This window comes from Bombus impatiens, unplaced genomic scaffold, assembly GCF_000188095.3.
Source record: "Bombus impatiens unplaced genomic scaffold, BIMP_2.2 scf_0317, whole genome shotgun sequence".
NCBI classification, from domain to species: Eukaryota; Metazoa; Arthropoda; class Insecta; order Hymenoptera; family Apidae; genus Bombus; species Bombus impatiens.
The window spans coordinates 1918609-1935616 of record NT_176736.1 but is presented as its reverse complement, the minus strand read 5'-3'; the positions used below and the strand labels follow the sequence as shown (position 1 = coordinate 1935616).

Here is a 17008-nt window from a genome sequence, read left to right as displayed (position 1 = left end):
ACGACGCGCGAAGGAGGTGACATTTTCCTAACCAATTTCCAATAAACTCAATGATCGTGTTTTTCTTCTATAAATAATAGTCGAGTAATAGCCCAAAACGGAAACAGACGAAGCTTTAATGATTCGAGAAGTATATATCGTTGATGGCGTGGCGGCTAAATCTGACTGGTGGAAGTACGTTCGATCAGCCAGTTCGCTCGGACACGTGCAAAGTTCATTGACAACGATATTGGCCGTTACTCTTTCGGGATGTCACGTCCCCGCGGTGCCAGTCGTATAATTCAACAGCGACGCGGTTAAACGTCAAATCCACCACCGAATTACCGTCAGAGGCTGGTGTGGAGAATCGGTTTCGACGGAGAGTGACATTAGAGAGGGCGAGAGCTGATCGGTAGGGTCAGCTTTGCCCTTGAAACTCGGTGCACGAGGAGAGCACAGGTTTTCCGTGTCAGTGGATAATTGGTTTACGGAGAATGTGTGCACCTGTATCGCGATATTTACAGGCGAGCCGTCGAAGGAAAGTGTAATCGACCGATCCGATGCTCATGCAGTCTAAAAAGCTCTCTACGTACGTACGCGTGTTTACAAAGCGATTAACGCTCCACAGCTAGCCAGCTAAGAAAGAAGCGGCTCGTTCCGGACCAGTACGAGGTCGCAATCAATCTGTTCCATCGCGTATACCACAGATATCAATCGATTTTCAGGATCTATCAAATCCTCGAAGATGATTCTATTTCTTAAAGACCAATAAAAGAAAAAGCAAAGGAAAGAAGAAAACGATCGATAAAGGGAATGATGCGTAGAGCAGAGATTCTGCGTTGGTTCTCAACTCAAACAGTAGAATTTACCGCAATCCTTAAGGTAATTCTATCCTTTAAATATAAAAAACAGAATTAATGGTGAAAATGATGCGTACAGCGGAGGTTCTTCGTTGGTCCACTGGATAGTGGAAAGCACTGGGAAAAGAATATCGAGGCAAATGAAATATTTGAAATGGGAAAGTAGGTCTACTCGGTGGCAGGCAGATCGGCTCGAATGGAGTGGCAGATGAAAAGCGATACCGCATTATCGTGAAGGCAGTAGGCGCGCGGGGGAAAGCGTAACCGGGTTCCTCCTTGGCTAATGAGTAAATTTAGGTTACCGATGCTGTGCAGATCCCCCGGTTCGGCCTGTTCTAGTGCACGCGTTCCTCCGTGTTCACGAGAGAACACTCGACACCGGCGCTCGCTTTTATGCGACGCATTCGAGCTGGTTTCGAAGAGCGGACAAGCGCCAGCCAGAGGGAAAGAGAATACGCGTATACGTGGCTCACAGTTGATTAGTGACGGGGATCGGTGAACTGTGAACCGATTCATCGAGGTGCGCATCATTGGATGGAGAAAAAAGCTTCGCGTGGGCTACTAACACACACTAGCTACCTGTCCGCCTGCCCCTTTCTTTTTTCTCTTTTTTTTTCTCTTCTTTTTTTCTTTCTCTTCACGCTGTTCTTCAACGTTACGCGGGTTGATATTTATTCTTCACAGCGTGACGAGACGATGGAAATGAATTTTCTGATTCTTTTGGAAATTCAAAGGACAGTCTTGATATATCGTTGGGTTTAAAGTAGTTTTCGATCGCTACGAAACTCTAACTTCTGTATTCCTCGTGGGAAGAGCTTCCATGGAAATGTGAGGGTTAAGCTCGTTTTTTTCATTCGTGAGAGTATCAGGCGAAGAAATCCTTGCTGGTGAATTTTCTTCCAATTTTTCCAATCCTCTACCCGAGTATCGAGTTGACCAAGGATACGTGTGGACTCCTGATCGGTATCCTGCGGGAATTCTCGGGTTCTGCCCTCGTCGTTGCATTGATTCTTGGCTATCTTACACCCCGCCTAGTTTTCCCCTCTCTTTCCGTTATATCTTTCCACCTTTTTCGTATCACCTTATATACACTCCACTTTTACAGCCTTTTACACTTTACTTCGTTCTTTTATTTTTATACTTTCTTAGAGATCGTTCTTTCCGTTCTGTCTCTGTTTCTCTAGTCCATACTACTATTTCCCTAATGTTTCTTTTACGACAGTTACATTGATTTTGGTACAATGACAATTTTTCCTTGCTTTCTCATCAACTAACGATATATAGTATTCTATTCGAATAAATATTGAGAATCGTCGTTAAGTAATGTTTCTTTCAACTTAGGAATTTTATCAACGATGAGAACCTGTTTTCAACGTCATTGGGTGAAAAAAATTTAACTTCAAAATTGGAACCACTTTCTCTGGTCCATCGACTCTACGTTCTCTGAACACGAAGTACTTGATATTACCCCGTTTGAAATTTTCCATCTTTTCCATCACCTTCTCCACAGTATCTTTTCCGTAGCCAGTACATTTCGACCATTCTTTTCACCCTCTCTTCCGATTCGCGCATCCCTCGTTCCTTTTTTCCGCATTTTCCCCCTCATCTCCATCCCCTACTCAGCTCACCGCCACCCTCTCCCATCGCTCGCTACGCCCACACGGTCGGCGTGACGTCACGCGGACAACACGTGGGCGAATTCAAACATCTGCCCCTTTGCTATTTTTAGAACTAGTCTTCGCAGCAAAGAGGAGCAGAAAGTACCGGGCAGTCGAAAACAACGCTTCTCTTTGAGGGTTCCATTCACTCGCTGAACCTCTTTGGGATATCGTTCCCGCATTTCAGGACGAGCATTTTCGACAGGGGCATGCACGATCCACGCTCGCGTCAATGCTCGTACGTCGTGCACATAGTTGGATGCTTGGCTTCAATAGATCCTCCACGGTGACCGTGTTTACGCTTCTCGTCGCCAGCTACTCGGGATCGATTTTACCCGAGGCTGGGACGGAGAATTTGAGCAGCGGTGGAACCGGATTCTCGATGAATATAGAGCTGTAGTCTCTTCAAAAATTGAGGAAGCGGTCCACGAATTTATTATAAGCTTACGAAGGTACCGTCTTCAATCGTTGTTGATAATGAAGTTGAAAATAGGACAGTGAATGCAACGAGAAACGTAAGGTACATTGCACACGACGAAATTGCGTCAGTTTCTTTTCCGAGTTTCTTCAACGATTGTTGAGAGTTTGTTAACCTTTTAATGGATTCGCTTCTGGCAGCCAGGTTACTTTGATATTTAATTCGTCCCGAGGAGTCATAAAAAAATCGTCAGCGTCAGCGTTAGGTAGTCGGAGATTCAGCAAATCTGATATTAAACGCGTCTCTTGTCGGTAGACTCGTGACATTTCTTCCTCGACACTCTGTGTCACGAAGATCTGATGAAATTATGATGAAGAGGTCGGGGTTTCGAAGATCACGCGGAGAGCGTCTTCTAAATCTTGTACGAGTTTTATTAGGGACATTAATTCTGGCGGAATACGCGCTAGAATTAATACCAAAGGGATACTCTTCGTGAAAGCAAATGTTCAGGTCAAGCAAAGGTCGTGAATCGCGAATCCGATTTTCATTATATATAATACGTTTGCATACGAAACATCGAGAGTAAATTCGAACCAAACCGAATGAAGATCGCAGCAAACATGATAAGTATATTTTCGTTGATTTTAATGTCACTTTATGACTAAATAAAAGAATATCAGCATAGGCATAATTGAAGCTATGCCTAACGCTGAACGCGTTAAATAATTACAAAGCAACAGACCGTTTTCCAACTTTTAACACCCCCTTTGCTATTCAGCTTCCTTCTTCCTTTCAATTTTTAAATGAGTTAAACTATAGCCAAGTCTCTGGTTCACGTTACCGGTACTGCTTTTACGATAGCACGTCGAACGACTCTTTGTGCATCGACCTTAGGGACCCAAGAACTGCGCTGTCGGGACGCAGACGACCCCCTCTGGCAGTTTCATCGAAATTTAATCCGAAGACATTGCAATTTGATGGTCGACTGGTCGGGACTCGGATTCGAGTTCCCTTTACAGGCTGCGGGTTCGTGACCCCGCATTATCCTCATCCGGAAATGACTATCGGAATTGAAATTACTTTGTTTACCGATAGAACCAAGAAACTTAGTGACTCCTAATCCTCTTCCGGGATTTCCTCCTATTCACCGCCACGTAATTGAAAATTCGTTTATAAATATTTCCACGATATAATTGACCCAGTCTTTTTTAAGCGTATCCGTATAAACAAACAAGATCGTAGCTACTCGTAATTCGTAAAAGCTTTCACAAAATCACCGTTTAACACCGGTTACAATAATTTCTCGGACTATCCCTGGCTCAGTCTTAACGAAGCCAGATTAAAGGCTTACAAAACACATTGGTGGAGTTCGAAATGGTTGGGAACAACGTCGGGATAATCAGACTGGTTACTACTGAGCTGTCCATCCGCTCTCAGTATTCATGGAAACGCTGGCTGTCTGAAGCAGTTGAACGTTGCGGAACGACGCGAGAGATTCTGAAATTGTATGTACAAGTGAGACGCGCCGACAGTAATACAGCTATACGCTTGGTGCGTACGCGCTGATGCGGATGGCTGGGCTAGCTGTTATGCAGAGATCGTGCCTATTAAAGTCGTTGTCACTTCTGTATAGTGTTTCGAATTTAGCTATCTTTTTGTTCAAACGTTGACGATCGCCGTGAAGATTTAAGCGGTGACCTGATTCGTTGAATTATTTTTCCCTCGATAGGAAAATGAATTTTAGGGTTAAACTTTGATAGAAATGGCTAAACGGAGAGTTGTAGAAAGACAACGATGATCAAAGGATATTTGTTGTGCAATTAGAACTAAAAAGAGCATCGATGCGTCGATTACACGATCCAGAAGACAGGTCTGTCGCGATGTAATAGTAAGAAAAATCGAAGGCGAATCGCGACGAGTTGAATTTGAATAGATGATGATTAAGGGGATTGGCTCGATAATTAGCGACGAGCGTGTAGGCTCGTTCGCGATGATTTCGTGTGTCGCGTGTGTGGTGGTGTCACGCGCGCGCGCACGCACCCGAGAGAGAAAAGGAAAAGTGACCGGCGTCAGTCGGACGGCGTTGTTGCTCCCATTCGTAGATGCACACAATACAATTAGTGACTAGTGAAATTAGTTTGTAGAAGTTACGAGAGGTAAGTCCGTTTACGCGCGCGCGCTCGCATCTCGCAAGTTTCCCTTTAACGAAGGATTTGCAGAGGGGCGCAGAGAGCTGCTGCACGTCCATCGGATCCCAGGCGGACGAGGAGAAGGGAGAGGCGAAGGATAAATTGTCACGGCCACGCTTTGGCCTCTCATCGAGCCTGCTCCGCCTTTGATTACCTTTCTCCTTTGACAGTTTCCGTCCGGCCCGACACCCATCCACGTTTTCCCCCGTTCGTGGCTAAAATTCTATTAAACAGATTTTAATTCGTTTTCAGGAGCAACCTGCGTTCCCGGAGAGAACTCCCGTAGATTAAAACCTTCCCTCCCTATCCGCCCATCGTCCTACGCGTGTTCCATGCTGACGTTATCGACGCATCCACCGGCGACACAGAGAACTCTCGTAGAAGGGGAGAAACGACGTTTAATATATTTAATATACAGTAGAGTTATGGGTCAGGATATGACGCGGATATCGCGACGGCGATGTGGCGACGTTTCGTCGCGAACGGCTGCCAAATGAAAGGACGTTCGTGGCTGCGGAGCTGCAATTATCGTCGAGGTCTCCGATCAGTCGATCTTGAGTTTTCTGTGTCGAGGAATTCACCACTACCTCCCCCTCATCGGTCTCGTTCGTCGTCGGAATAAAGTACACACGGTGCTGCGTTCTAAGTTTAGCGATTTTTCAATGTGGGTGGAACGCGAACCAGATACGGACGCGAATACCCGGGGACCGATGGATCCGGAGGGATGAACTCGGCGTCATCTAACTTTTAAATTAAGACTTCGCGTCATCGTAGCTTCGACTAACGACTGTCTGTGTCTATTTACATCTGCGTCGCGAGTTTTCTATTTATCGTCGATACTATCGCACGGCAGAAGGTATCGCGTTCATGGATAGTCATAGCGTGCCTATCTTGCCTATCTCGAACGTGCTTCAAACACCCTTTGACACTCTGTCTGGTTCGTTCGTTTCACGGTACGAAACGTTTCTTTCGCGCGTAATACTTTGTAGCGGCCGCCGGGGCTGATTATGCAAAGCACGTCTTTTGCGCGGAATACCGATTATCGCTACTCTTTCAACCATGAACGTTCCCAACCCCCGTCGTAGTATTGCAAAATGGGGCGCGTTTTCGTTCCTACGAGACGTCGAATTAGTTCAAGTACACTTGCCAGCTCGGTAACTAATCGCGACTCGTGAAAAAGAGACGAAGATTCACATTTTATAACTTGTTACATCATAAAATCAAGGTTCGGTACGTTTCACATTTAAATCGAGGACGCGGACCGATACAGATACAGATACGTCGTTTGGTTATATAAGGAGACGACGCCAGGCGCGTCTCGCGTGGCGATCGTATGGCCAATTTGCCAATTTTATGACGCGTGATCCTTTACCTTATTTGCACCGAGCTTGCACGACGAACGAGACCTCGTCGACCCCCTTCCTTCCGTCTGGATCTTCCTTTCAGAAACGATCCAGATCGAATTCTCGAGGCCGGGCCGTATCATAATGAAAACGACGACTTACTTCTTGCGTGTAGCGAGAGAACACCAGACTCTGCCTGCAATGTATTACGATTACCATTAGTTTATACAGTGTTCGATTGTTTATACATATAGAGCAGTTCTCATAGCAGTGACCAATCTTTGTTTCTTTTCTTTTCCCTCTCTGTTTGCATCGAAACCGATCTATATATCTAGAGTATAGACACCCAGAATTATTGTTCAGAGATTTACTACCATTCATCCCTGCGTTACCACCAAAACGTAGTTGATACTCTTCGAGGAGATTACTATTGTTATCCACTCTCTCGTTTGAACATGCATCTACACACACTTGAATTCTCCGAGAGCGGGGCGGGGGGGAGGGGAGAGTCAAAATGAGAGAAACGATTTCTAGAATCGTCGTCACGAATTTGAAGAGATAATCGCGACCGCTCTTATTCGTGTTCTGTTCTTTTTTTTTTTAAGTTTAGCGATAAGCGAAGCACCGTTACGCATCTGACGCAACATGTGTGATTTAAAGAGAGATCGCCTTTTAGGGGATAAACCGCCGTCCATGGTGGTGACTTCCAGGAGCTCGAGGGAGAAGCCCGGGGACAGAATGAATCGTCAGTTCCTCGCGGTACCTACTAATTTTCTCAAATGCAAATAAGGCAGTTCGTTTTCCGCTATATATATGAATCGAACGCATACATATATATATATTTACCTATATACATATATAATATATTTTATGTATAATATATATATATATATTATATGTATATCTTTGCGTATGCGTGTGCATGTGTGTGTACGTCATCTGCCGACCGGTCGCGAACGTATCGCGTCAGAATTTTCGGAAGATCTGTACGATTCGACCGATGCGTTTCTTTTTAAGTAGAACATCAAGCTATTTCTTTGACAGTTCAATTCGTCATTGGGCTTTTTCGACTAGCCTAACGACGCGCGAAAACGAGCGAACGATTTGCCAAGGGACACGTGTGCGCTCACATGGCGTCATGTTTCTTTCAATCATCGGCGATTGCTCGAAATTGATTTTTCACGAATCTAACGAAACGGAACGTTCGCCCTCCTTTTTTCCAACTTCAGACTTTAACGAAAAGAATCAACAGAGAAATTTTGCGATAGTTCGTGACGGATTAAAACTCGCGTGAACGAGAAGAGGATTCTCGAATGTCTCGACGTGGAAGTGCGATCGGTCGGCAGAGCTGTAACAGATTTTATTTGTTCTACTTTGGACGGCTACGAATCGTGCACAGGTATACAAGTATCTTATCGTTTACACCTCACTCACGCCACGTACACAAATCGCCCACCAAAGAATACTCCCGACATTCTCACATTCTGTTGCTTCGATGTTCGTCTCGAAGACCCACGTTCTCTACCCATACATGCGATACTGTGCAACTACGTCGAAGATTTTATCTCGTGTGCCCCTATATTATTCCGAAACGTTTCACTCCGTGTCCGTGAATTCTCGCACGCTAGCGTTTCCCTCCGACGATTCAGCCTTTCACGATCGAATCATACGTTCATCGAACGACTGTTTCTCAAGGGAATCAATCAGACATCGTCTACGATTCGCCTGAAGCGTGCGGAATTCTGTCTTTCGATGTCTCACCTAAATATACGTAAGTCCCCAGGCAGGAAACATTGTGGTCGCTTTTTCGAGAAACGGCATCGCTATCATGCACGCACACATACGTACACACACATACAACACACACCTTTGCACACACCGAAGCGTGTACAGCGGCGTTCTGGCGGCCGTGCGGCTCCCGGATGACTTCCGGTCCGACCGAGCACCGTTTTCCTCGCACACTTTTCCCCCGAAAGGGTAAGCCTGCACCTATCTTTTGGCTGGTTTTGATTCGACAGGTATACTTAACGAACGCGATACACTAAAATGCACACGTCTTTCCGGAGTGGAAGGAAATTAGGTGGAGAAGGGGAAGGTATAGGTGGAAAATATGGACATGCGGTTAGCTTTCGCTAGGCCTCTGATTATGAACGACGTGACGGTGTTGTAATAGGATGTGTTAGGACGTAGAATTTTCGTGAGTCTGGCAAACTTACCAAGGATTAAATAAGGGGTTGGAAGTTAAGGAAACAAAGGGATTTCGAAGTAAACGAGAGATAAATGGGGATAAATGATATGGTAGAGAATAGAGTTAAAGATGTGACGGTTAATCGGATAGCAGAGAAAGAGAGCAGAGGAAACGAAAACGTTTTGGATCTACTGTAGGGAAGGGGTACTACCACCATACGGGAGGTCCGATATCAATGTCCAGCGGTGGACGTAGGCACAACGGACCTCACAACGGGCACCACAACATGGCCGCGATGACCATCGAATATAACGGTCATCATCCACCGCGAGAGCCGCGAAAAGAGGAGAGCACTCTCGTGAGACGGAGCTTCCGAAGGAGTGGCGACGAGTGGCGCTCCGACAGTAGGAGGTGCGTGTGTAAAATTGGCGATCGTGCGTTCGTTTCTCCATAGAAATTTTCTATCTCTCGAGTATCCTATAATTTCGATTCTGTTTTTGTTTTTGGCTCGTTTCTTTCGCGCTGTTCGCGTCGGTCGTCCCGGGATTGCCAGTCTCTGGCGATACCTGGATGCAAAATTTCTAACGTGTCGTTTCTTTCATTCTCATGTGTTATTGGATCAAACGATGGATCCTAGATTGTTCAGTAATATAATTATTTCGAGTCACGCGAATTCGCCGTCTCTGGCAAACTCGGGATCAAAGATCGTTACGTAGCGTAGGAGCTCTGTCTCTGAGTTCGAAAGCATTAGACACATGGTAGAGTGCGAAACTGTAAACGGGACACTATACAAACAACACCGTATATATACATTCATGTTAAAGAGAACACTCGCAGACGAACACACAGTTACCACAGACACACACGTTCTCGTATCTCCTGTGTATGTGGCGTGTCCATTAGGTTCACGGAGAGGAGGGGGAAAAAGACAGTGCGATTTCACGGTGGGACCAATGTCGGCGGCCCTCAGGAGGATTGGTCTTGGGAGGCCGATCGGCAAGGTAGCCAAGACAGCGCGACCAAAGACTCCGGAATAGACACCTCTAGCACGTTCACGAGCAGTGAGGACAGCAACAGGGGCGACCTGCCCAAGGTACGGGCCCGTTACTCGACTTTCGCATCGATCGATCACATTCGGCAATATACTTTTGCTTGTCGATCGAACAACACACATATACAGGCTAGAGTTCCATCGGTTTCTCTTGACTCTCGAGTTTCTCTCGAGTACGAAACATGGCCAGGCAGTCGCTTTCGATTAGAAGTATACACTTAGGAAAACGAAAGTAGCCGGTGGATGATCGAGTAAAAGGGGTCTCTGTCGCGCGTGTGTCGACCGTGTTGAGAGAAAAAAAAAAAGAAAAAAGAAAAGTAAAAGAAGAAACAATTGACACGCTTACAAATTTTACAAGCTCTACTTTTTTTTCCTGCCGCGTGAATCGCGCCGAACTTGTATGAATGGCGCATAGAAAACCGTCGCGGATCTCTGTCGTCCAAAGTGGAATACGGTTTTTTTAATTCTTCCTCGTTCCTTGCTTCTCACATTAGCTTTAGCGAAGAGAGATACATAGAACGATGATTATCTCCGTGGTCTGTTTAGTGCCTGATAATATTTGATTGGTTCATGTACCACTAGTGTAGTAGTTTTAGTAACGTTTCAACTTAACCCTTTCGTTCACGGCCACGCGTTTTAGAGCCCGTCGAATGTTCGATGGCAGATATGATTCTCTTTACGTTTCGTCTTCTTTTCTTTTTCTTTTTTCTTTTTTTTTTGGATAGTTATTTAGTAGCGTACGATAGCACCGTAGATGTAATTTGCCTTAGACGCTTTGTTCGTTGATCTCGTTCGCAAGATGGAAAGTCAACTCGACCACACATAGAATCGAATGCGTAACGAAGGGGTTAATTAATTCGACGTAAGTCAAATGCCGGGCGAGCCGAAGTTTCAGGGAGGGAAAGATCCCGTCTCCACTCGCGCCTTGATGCATCTTACTTCAAACATAAACAATTTTCTTTTTTTTTTCAATCTCTATATGTTTTTTTCCACTTACTTTCTTTCTTTCTTTCTTTGTCATTTCATACTACATTAACGTGATACTTCGTATGACGAAGAAACCTCTTTTGCTCGATTCACCCCCAAACTTCGAGCTTGAAGGCTTTCGTGCTTGGATTCGCGTCCTTTTCGTTACGACATTACTTTCCGACGCACCAGTTTCTATATAGTATACATAATACATATTTATGTATATATATATCTTATATGTCTTATATATAATATATATATATATATAAATCGAGTTCATTAACTGAATACTGGTTGCTACTATCGCGTGCAAAGTCCTTCGGACCTCCTTTTGTCGAGCGTCTTTCTAGCAATCAGCGACACGTGTCACAGAGCGAGAGTATTTGACGAAACACGTCGGGAATGCAACGTTCCTGGCAAACATAGTTGATCGCACCTGATCGCATGAGTCTTGGATTGATCTCACCACTAACAAGCTCTCGGGCCTCGCCCAAAAAACCTCCCCTGCCGTGATATAGCGACATAGAATATAGGATGCTTTCTTCGCGTACCCCCATTCTCTCTCTTTCTCTCTCTTTCATCGTTTCATTTTTCTTAAACTATCCACGTATTATATACATATATATATATATGTTCTTCTCTTGGATCAAACGACGCGACTCAACGGAACGCCAGCAAACCGGATCCCACGTTCTCTCGTCATTTATCGACTTCTCAGCTCATTTATCGATTGCCTTTCTAATCGTTTATCAAAACACATCTCGATCTCCATCCTCCGGATATTCTAGAGAGACGTTTCTGTCCTAGTTATCGATCGTTTCGCGTTCTTCGCTAGTTTCACAGCGCCGTTCCGACGACTCATGTGAAGCGTCGTCTCGCGATACACCCGACTCTCATCCAAACCCTCACATCGCCACTGTTCATTCACCACACGATACATCCCGCTACGATATATCGCTTCGCGTTATTAAACGAGCAGGGGTTCAGAGGCGAGAGAGCGCGACCACGTTTAATCAAGTTTCCACGGGATCACCGTCGAGCCGTTTCGTTTGACGAATTTTCGAAAACGGAACGTCGCTGTTAATTGGAAACTCGTTTCTTTGTCAGCTTGTTTTTCGCGAGAAAAGATTATTCTCTTCGCCGCTGGCCCCTTACAACTTTAAAGCGAAGAATGTTTAAGAAGAGCTTAGATTGCGGATATAATCGCTCCTTTCTTCAGTTTTTCATCTTCATTTGGTAGAACGAAATTGAAACGATAAATTTCTAATGATATACTGCTGGCTGTACGTATTTGAATAGTCTGCATTTATTCGAAAATCCTAAATTTTAGTTCATCTGGTATTCCATATTATAACACACTCACGATGTGAATGATATCGCTATGTTGATACAGTTAATCAGAATTAACTCAGTATAACCAGAGTAAATAAATACACGTAATCATGTTTCTATATCGATAAAAGCAAACGCTGATACTGTCAAAAACGCTCGTATTCGGTAATTGCAAAGACAAAAATTCCGTCTGGTTTGATAATCCTAATCTCAAGTATCAGCACGTACCCTAATACTGATAATAACGACCAGCAGCGTAGAATATAACACGATATAAAATCGTCTAAACCATTAAGATTTATCGTCCTCTTATTAAACTCTCAATCAATCGTAAAATGAAGCAAATTCTACTCTACCATTTCAAGATTAACCGAAGATAAGCGCTGTTTAAAAAATATCAAAGTAATAAAAAGGCTAGAGTCATTGCGTGAAAAGTCGAGCAAACAGGGCCGACATCATCGTTCGTCATCGTCGTTCCGGACGGATGGCTTGCAGTATTCAAACGCTGGTTTTCCGATAGCCTCCTTGCCGGGCGTATTTGTCAATTTGCCGGCGTCGGGACGGCCGATGGGCAACCACGGTTCGATTATCCGTTATTGTTATTACACGATCCCGTAAATCGGCTTCGAATTTCGATCCATGCGCGGCCATTCTTTCGAATCTTTCCCACACTCCGTCTCGGATGTCTCTCGTTCGAATTCGTTCGAATGGAACCGACCGCTTATAAGCCATAGAACACCGCGACGGTTTGCATCGGTTTGCCCGATTAATCGTTCGTTCCCGGATAGAAAGCTTCCGCGAACATGTGAATTAAGGACGATCGTGAGATTCGAATCTCTCCCCGGTGGGTAAAACGATAGACGAGACGTCTCCAATGCTTTCAGTTTAAACGGCACTTCGAGAGAGAAAGACTAATCGACCGTAAGTATTTGGGTACTAGGAAACTCGAATAAATTTTACCTTATTTAGTATTTTAATCTTGCTGGGTTTTTTTATTAAACATTTGCCCGACATATTTAAATATACTACTTTCCAATGCGAATAAACTATTTCAAAATACGAAGAGGAGATATTCAGCGATATACAAAAGCGAAACAAGCGTCAGGAGGAGGGTAGAGTTAAATCATAATACAGATATGGATATAATAAAGTAATTAAATTATGATATGATAATATAAATGTACAATAAAGCGACTAGAAAATAAAGGCAGTAGAAAGCATTGAATTTCTGTTAAACAAATACTTACGGCATGTGTCTTAATACTTACGGCAACGTACATTGGATTTATAGACGGAAAGTATTTCACGAGACGACTTTACGACAGAGAATTTTCCTCCCAATGAAATAAAGCAGGAAATCTTGTATCGATTTTTAGCACACGTGTAGCAATTGCGGGGAGAGGGGGGCATGTTTCAAAGTTTCTCCCCGGTGAAATGAGGGAAATTATAGCTTCTTAAAGCCCGTCCGGAACACCCTGTACGAGCCGCAATAAAAACGACAATTCAGTGCTCGCCAAGAGGTCGAGGTAATTCTTGAAAAATTCTCGGTGCCGCAACGAGAACGAGGGAATTGCGGCTGTGTCACGGTGCCGGCGTGACCGAGTTCCCGAGGCCCCTTTTTCGACGGCGAAAATATCACTCGATCGTTCTCCTTTAGTTTCTACAATTACCCTGCGTCTTGATCTCGTAAGAGATCTTTGTCTCGAACGGGAACGAACGATTATCCTCGCGGCCAGTTTCGAATCGCGTGCATCTTCAGGCAAGTCGATATAATCACCAGTTTACGGATCATCGTTCGATAAATAGAAGAAGACAGGAAACTGTAGGGGATGGAAAGGCCGTGCTCCAATTATGCGAAGCAAATAAGCAAGATTAAATTCGGTCCGAATAAACGAACGGCAATCGAGCAATTTATCCATCGGCGATTAATCTCGTGTATTTCTTCCGTCGAATCAAGATCGACCTTCTTCCAGGATTGGGCCATTGTCCATTCAAGTCGACGATTCTTCTTTAAAAATCGTTTATGATAAGAAACCGTTGATTAGTTGATAAACGTATACGATGATCAGAATGTCTAGAAATTGCATCATGATCGATAATAACCATTGTACGAAATTAAATTGTGTATTCCGTAGTTGACACGCGTGGATTCTGTTATTGAACGAACTCCATTCGAGCGGATAATGTTGATGAAACAATATTTGTGAGAGTTTCGCGAGATAATCGTTTGCCATTCTGTCGATATCCCGGCTACATTGAATCAAAGTTACGTACGTTCATGCTACTTTGTTTTATAAATATCGATATATCTTCGTAATCCTGGTCATAACCTTTCGTATGATTTTCTTGGAAATAATAGTCTGGGAAGTTGAGATCTGCTAGGAACGTGACGACTGTCAATTCGTGGAGGAATAGGGGATTTCACGAGTCGGTACCGTTCCAAAACGTCCAATTAAAATGGCCGAAAGGATGGCTGGTTGTTGAGAGAGGCGTACCTGTTTCATAATTAATCGAATTGGAGCACGGCCAAAGGATATCCGAAGCAGTGGCGAGTCTCGACGACCTCGTTAAGTCTCGTCGATCAGTTTCGCGGTGTCTTTTGATAAATCCGCGACTTCTCGGCGTCTCGGAAACGAAACACGGATGTAATTGGCTGCGCCCGTGCAGTACCAGCGATGAAACGAAAACTAGTTCTCGGTGTTAGTTTCTAAGTTGCGCGTATTTTAAATAGAGGCAGAGAAAAGCAAAATGGAAGGGAAAAAATCCTGGATTGAAACTCACATTTCATAATGGGAGAACGAACATATTTTAAGCGACCTCTTTCGGGTTTAACAAGAGTTCTTAACGGAACTTTCGAACGCGCGTTTAACTCCGTTAATGAAATATTTAATTACAACTATTCCATCCGACTCTGTGCCGTGAAATGAAAAGTGGAAAGAAAAGCCCGTGTCGAGTGCATAATCCAAAGTTCCTTAGATCCTTTAATTAGGGCAAACAAAGAGAAAAAAAGACGAAAGAAATAACAAGGAGGAATAAAAGATAAACGTGACACGGTTCAGGCAGCCAATTATATCGGGGTTAAGCAAAGTATCGTAATAAATGAAAGCTGAGAGATAAGATTGAAATTAGGATTTAATATAGAACCAATCGTCTCCTGTACGAATAATACTTTACGATATTTGTCTGCGAAATCAAAGTGCCACGACTCACTCACGATCGACACGATCAACTGGAAACCGAAAGGAGGCGACCCCTCTCCCTAAAGTAGATCCACCAGATGAGTCGAGTCGCTCTTCGACAGAGAAACCTCAACTTCAACGGTGTTTTTTTTTCTTTTACGAAATGCAATCACGTCGCTGTCGCATGCCTGGAACCTTGAGTACCTCGAACATCGGACGTTCGAAGGGACTGATTGTCGCTTTTCTGCTCGTATGCCTGTTGATAAAGCATGTCGCAAAGCATGAACATAGTAACTATTCATACTGTATAGATGTACGATCATTAGATGTACGATAGCGTGCTTTCTCCTTTTGTCGAGCTTGATCGTTTTACCATTCGCTCTTAAACATGTAGATTCACTTCACATACGAACACGTTTTTGTAAATCTGGAGAATACTCGAATGAAATATTTCGATCGTTAAACATTTACGGAAATTGTGTAACACACCCATGCATATTACAATTGAATCGATAACAATATTCGAGTATCCTCTGTGTCGCGCGCATCGCATCGCCCACGAGGGCTACCATCATTCTCTTCAGCTTCTCTTTCATCAGAATGCCCTGCGACAGAAATATCCTGCGACTGATGACGCGATCGATACCGAGTTCCTTTGGTGGCTTGATTAACGCTATACAATCCGGCAGGCGCAGGATATTCTTCCAGGAAGGTCAGCTTGAATCCATCAACGTCACAGTCCGTTTCACGAATTACTTTCATAGCGATCAGTCGAGTCACGCCAGGAATTTGGAAACCAATGCACGATATTACCAGACACGAATCCTCCGGAGATTCCGTTTCGCATCGCATTTGGTTTCCAAGATCTTCGGCGCGAGAAGACACGCGTTCCTTCCACCCACCCTCTTCTCATCTCACGCGAATCCGCGACAGAAGTCTGACAATGAAAAGCAAAGAAAAAACCAAAGAAAAACCGTTCTCCGCGCTTCGTAGCATCCGTTATCCTGGCAAGTGAGCAGAGACGGTCAGAAGATCATTGGCCACATGGTGTTGCGAAAGCAGCCCGGAAGCGGCTCCGCAAGCAGTAGTAGCATACTGGGGCTGAAAGTGGTCGGCGGCAAATTGTTGGAGGATGGCTCTATGGGCGCCGTCATCGAGAAGGTCAAGAAGGGTAGCACGGCTGACATAGAAGGTCAACTGAGACCCGGTAAGAACGATAAATTTAACCTCGGTGCCCTAGAATCCTGTGCCTCCAAAAGCTTTCCTCCTTCCTAGCTTCGACCAACTGTTTCATCGACTCTGTGATTCGTAGAGTATTTCAGAGAAGGACAAAGCGATTCTATATGCATTTTCTGAAAAGAGCTTTGGCACTGTTATTTAATATGTTATTTTGAGCGACAATTCGAACCAAAAGCTTATAGAGAACGATTTAATTTTTCAGTTATACGTTCATTATATCATATTCATTTATTTCGCAAACTCTAAATTACTGGTAGTGCAAATATAGCGAGAAGTGACCATTCTTATCCATAATATGCGAACTATCTCTAGTTCAGGCGGAATTTATCGACGATTAAAGAAGTTACGTAAACGCGAAGTGCTTTAACGTCTCCTCAAACCGAAAGAGCCTTCGTCGGTTCGATCCAACCCNNCCCCCCCCCGCCACAAACGCAGTTTCATCACCTGAAGCTAGAATCACCGTGTCAGGACTTTTCCTCCACAAAAGCTCCAAATACCATCCCCCTTGCATACCCCGATCCATTGGGAAACCTCGGTAGCATTTCCAGCGAGGGGCTCACTGTCCGAAGTAAATAAATCCCCCGTTGTCCATCCCCCCTCCCT

General features: G+C 44.3%; 1 protein-coding gene across 18 annotated transcripts in view; it reads left to right on the top strand.

The window, feature by feature from the left end:
- The window catches only part of LOC100749525 (regulating synaptic membrane exocytosis protein 2), a 70492-nt gene that overhangs the window by 22091 nt on the left and 31393 nt on the right, over window positions 1–17008 (top strand). For 16 of the 18 annotated variants that reach the window (XR_004461609.1, XR_004461607.1, XR_004461610.1 and 13 more), the window contains 3 exons: window positions 8833–9046; window positions 9539–9728; window positions 16160–16373. The exons of 1 other annotated variant lie outside the window; for it this stretch is intronic. Coding sequence is in view for 13 of the 17 variants with exons in the window: in XM_033320433.1 (XP_033176324.1) it covers window positions 8833–9046; window positions 9539–9728; window positions 16160–16373 (618 nt within the window). In the remaining 4 variants the exon portion in view is untranslated. Of the gene's footprint in view, window positions 1–7123; window positions 7207–8832; window positions 9047–9538; window positions 9729–16159; window positions 16374–17008 lie in introns of all 18 variants that reach the window. One more of the 18 variants, XM_033320427.1, reaches the window with a different exon arrangement.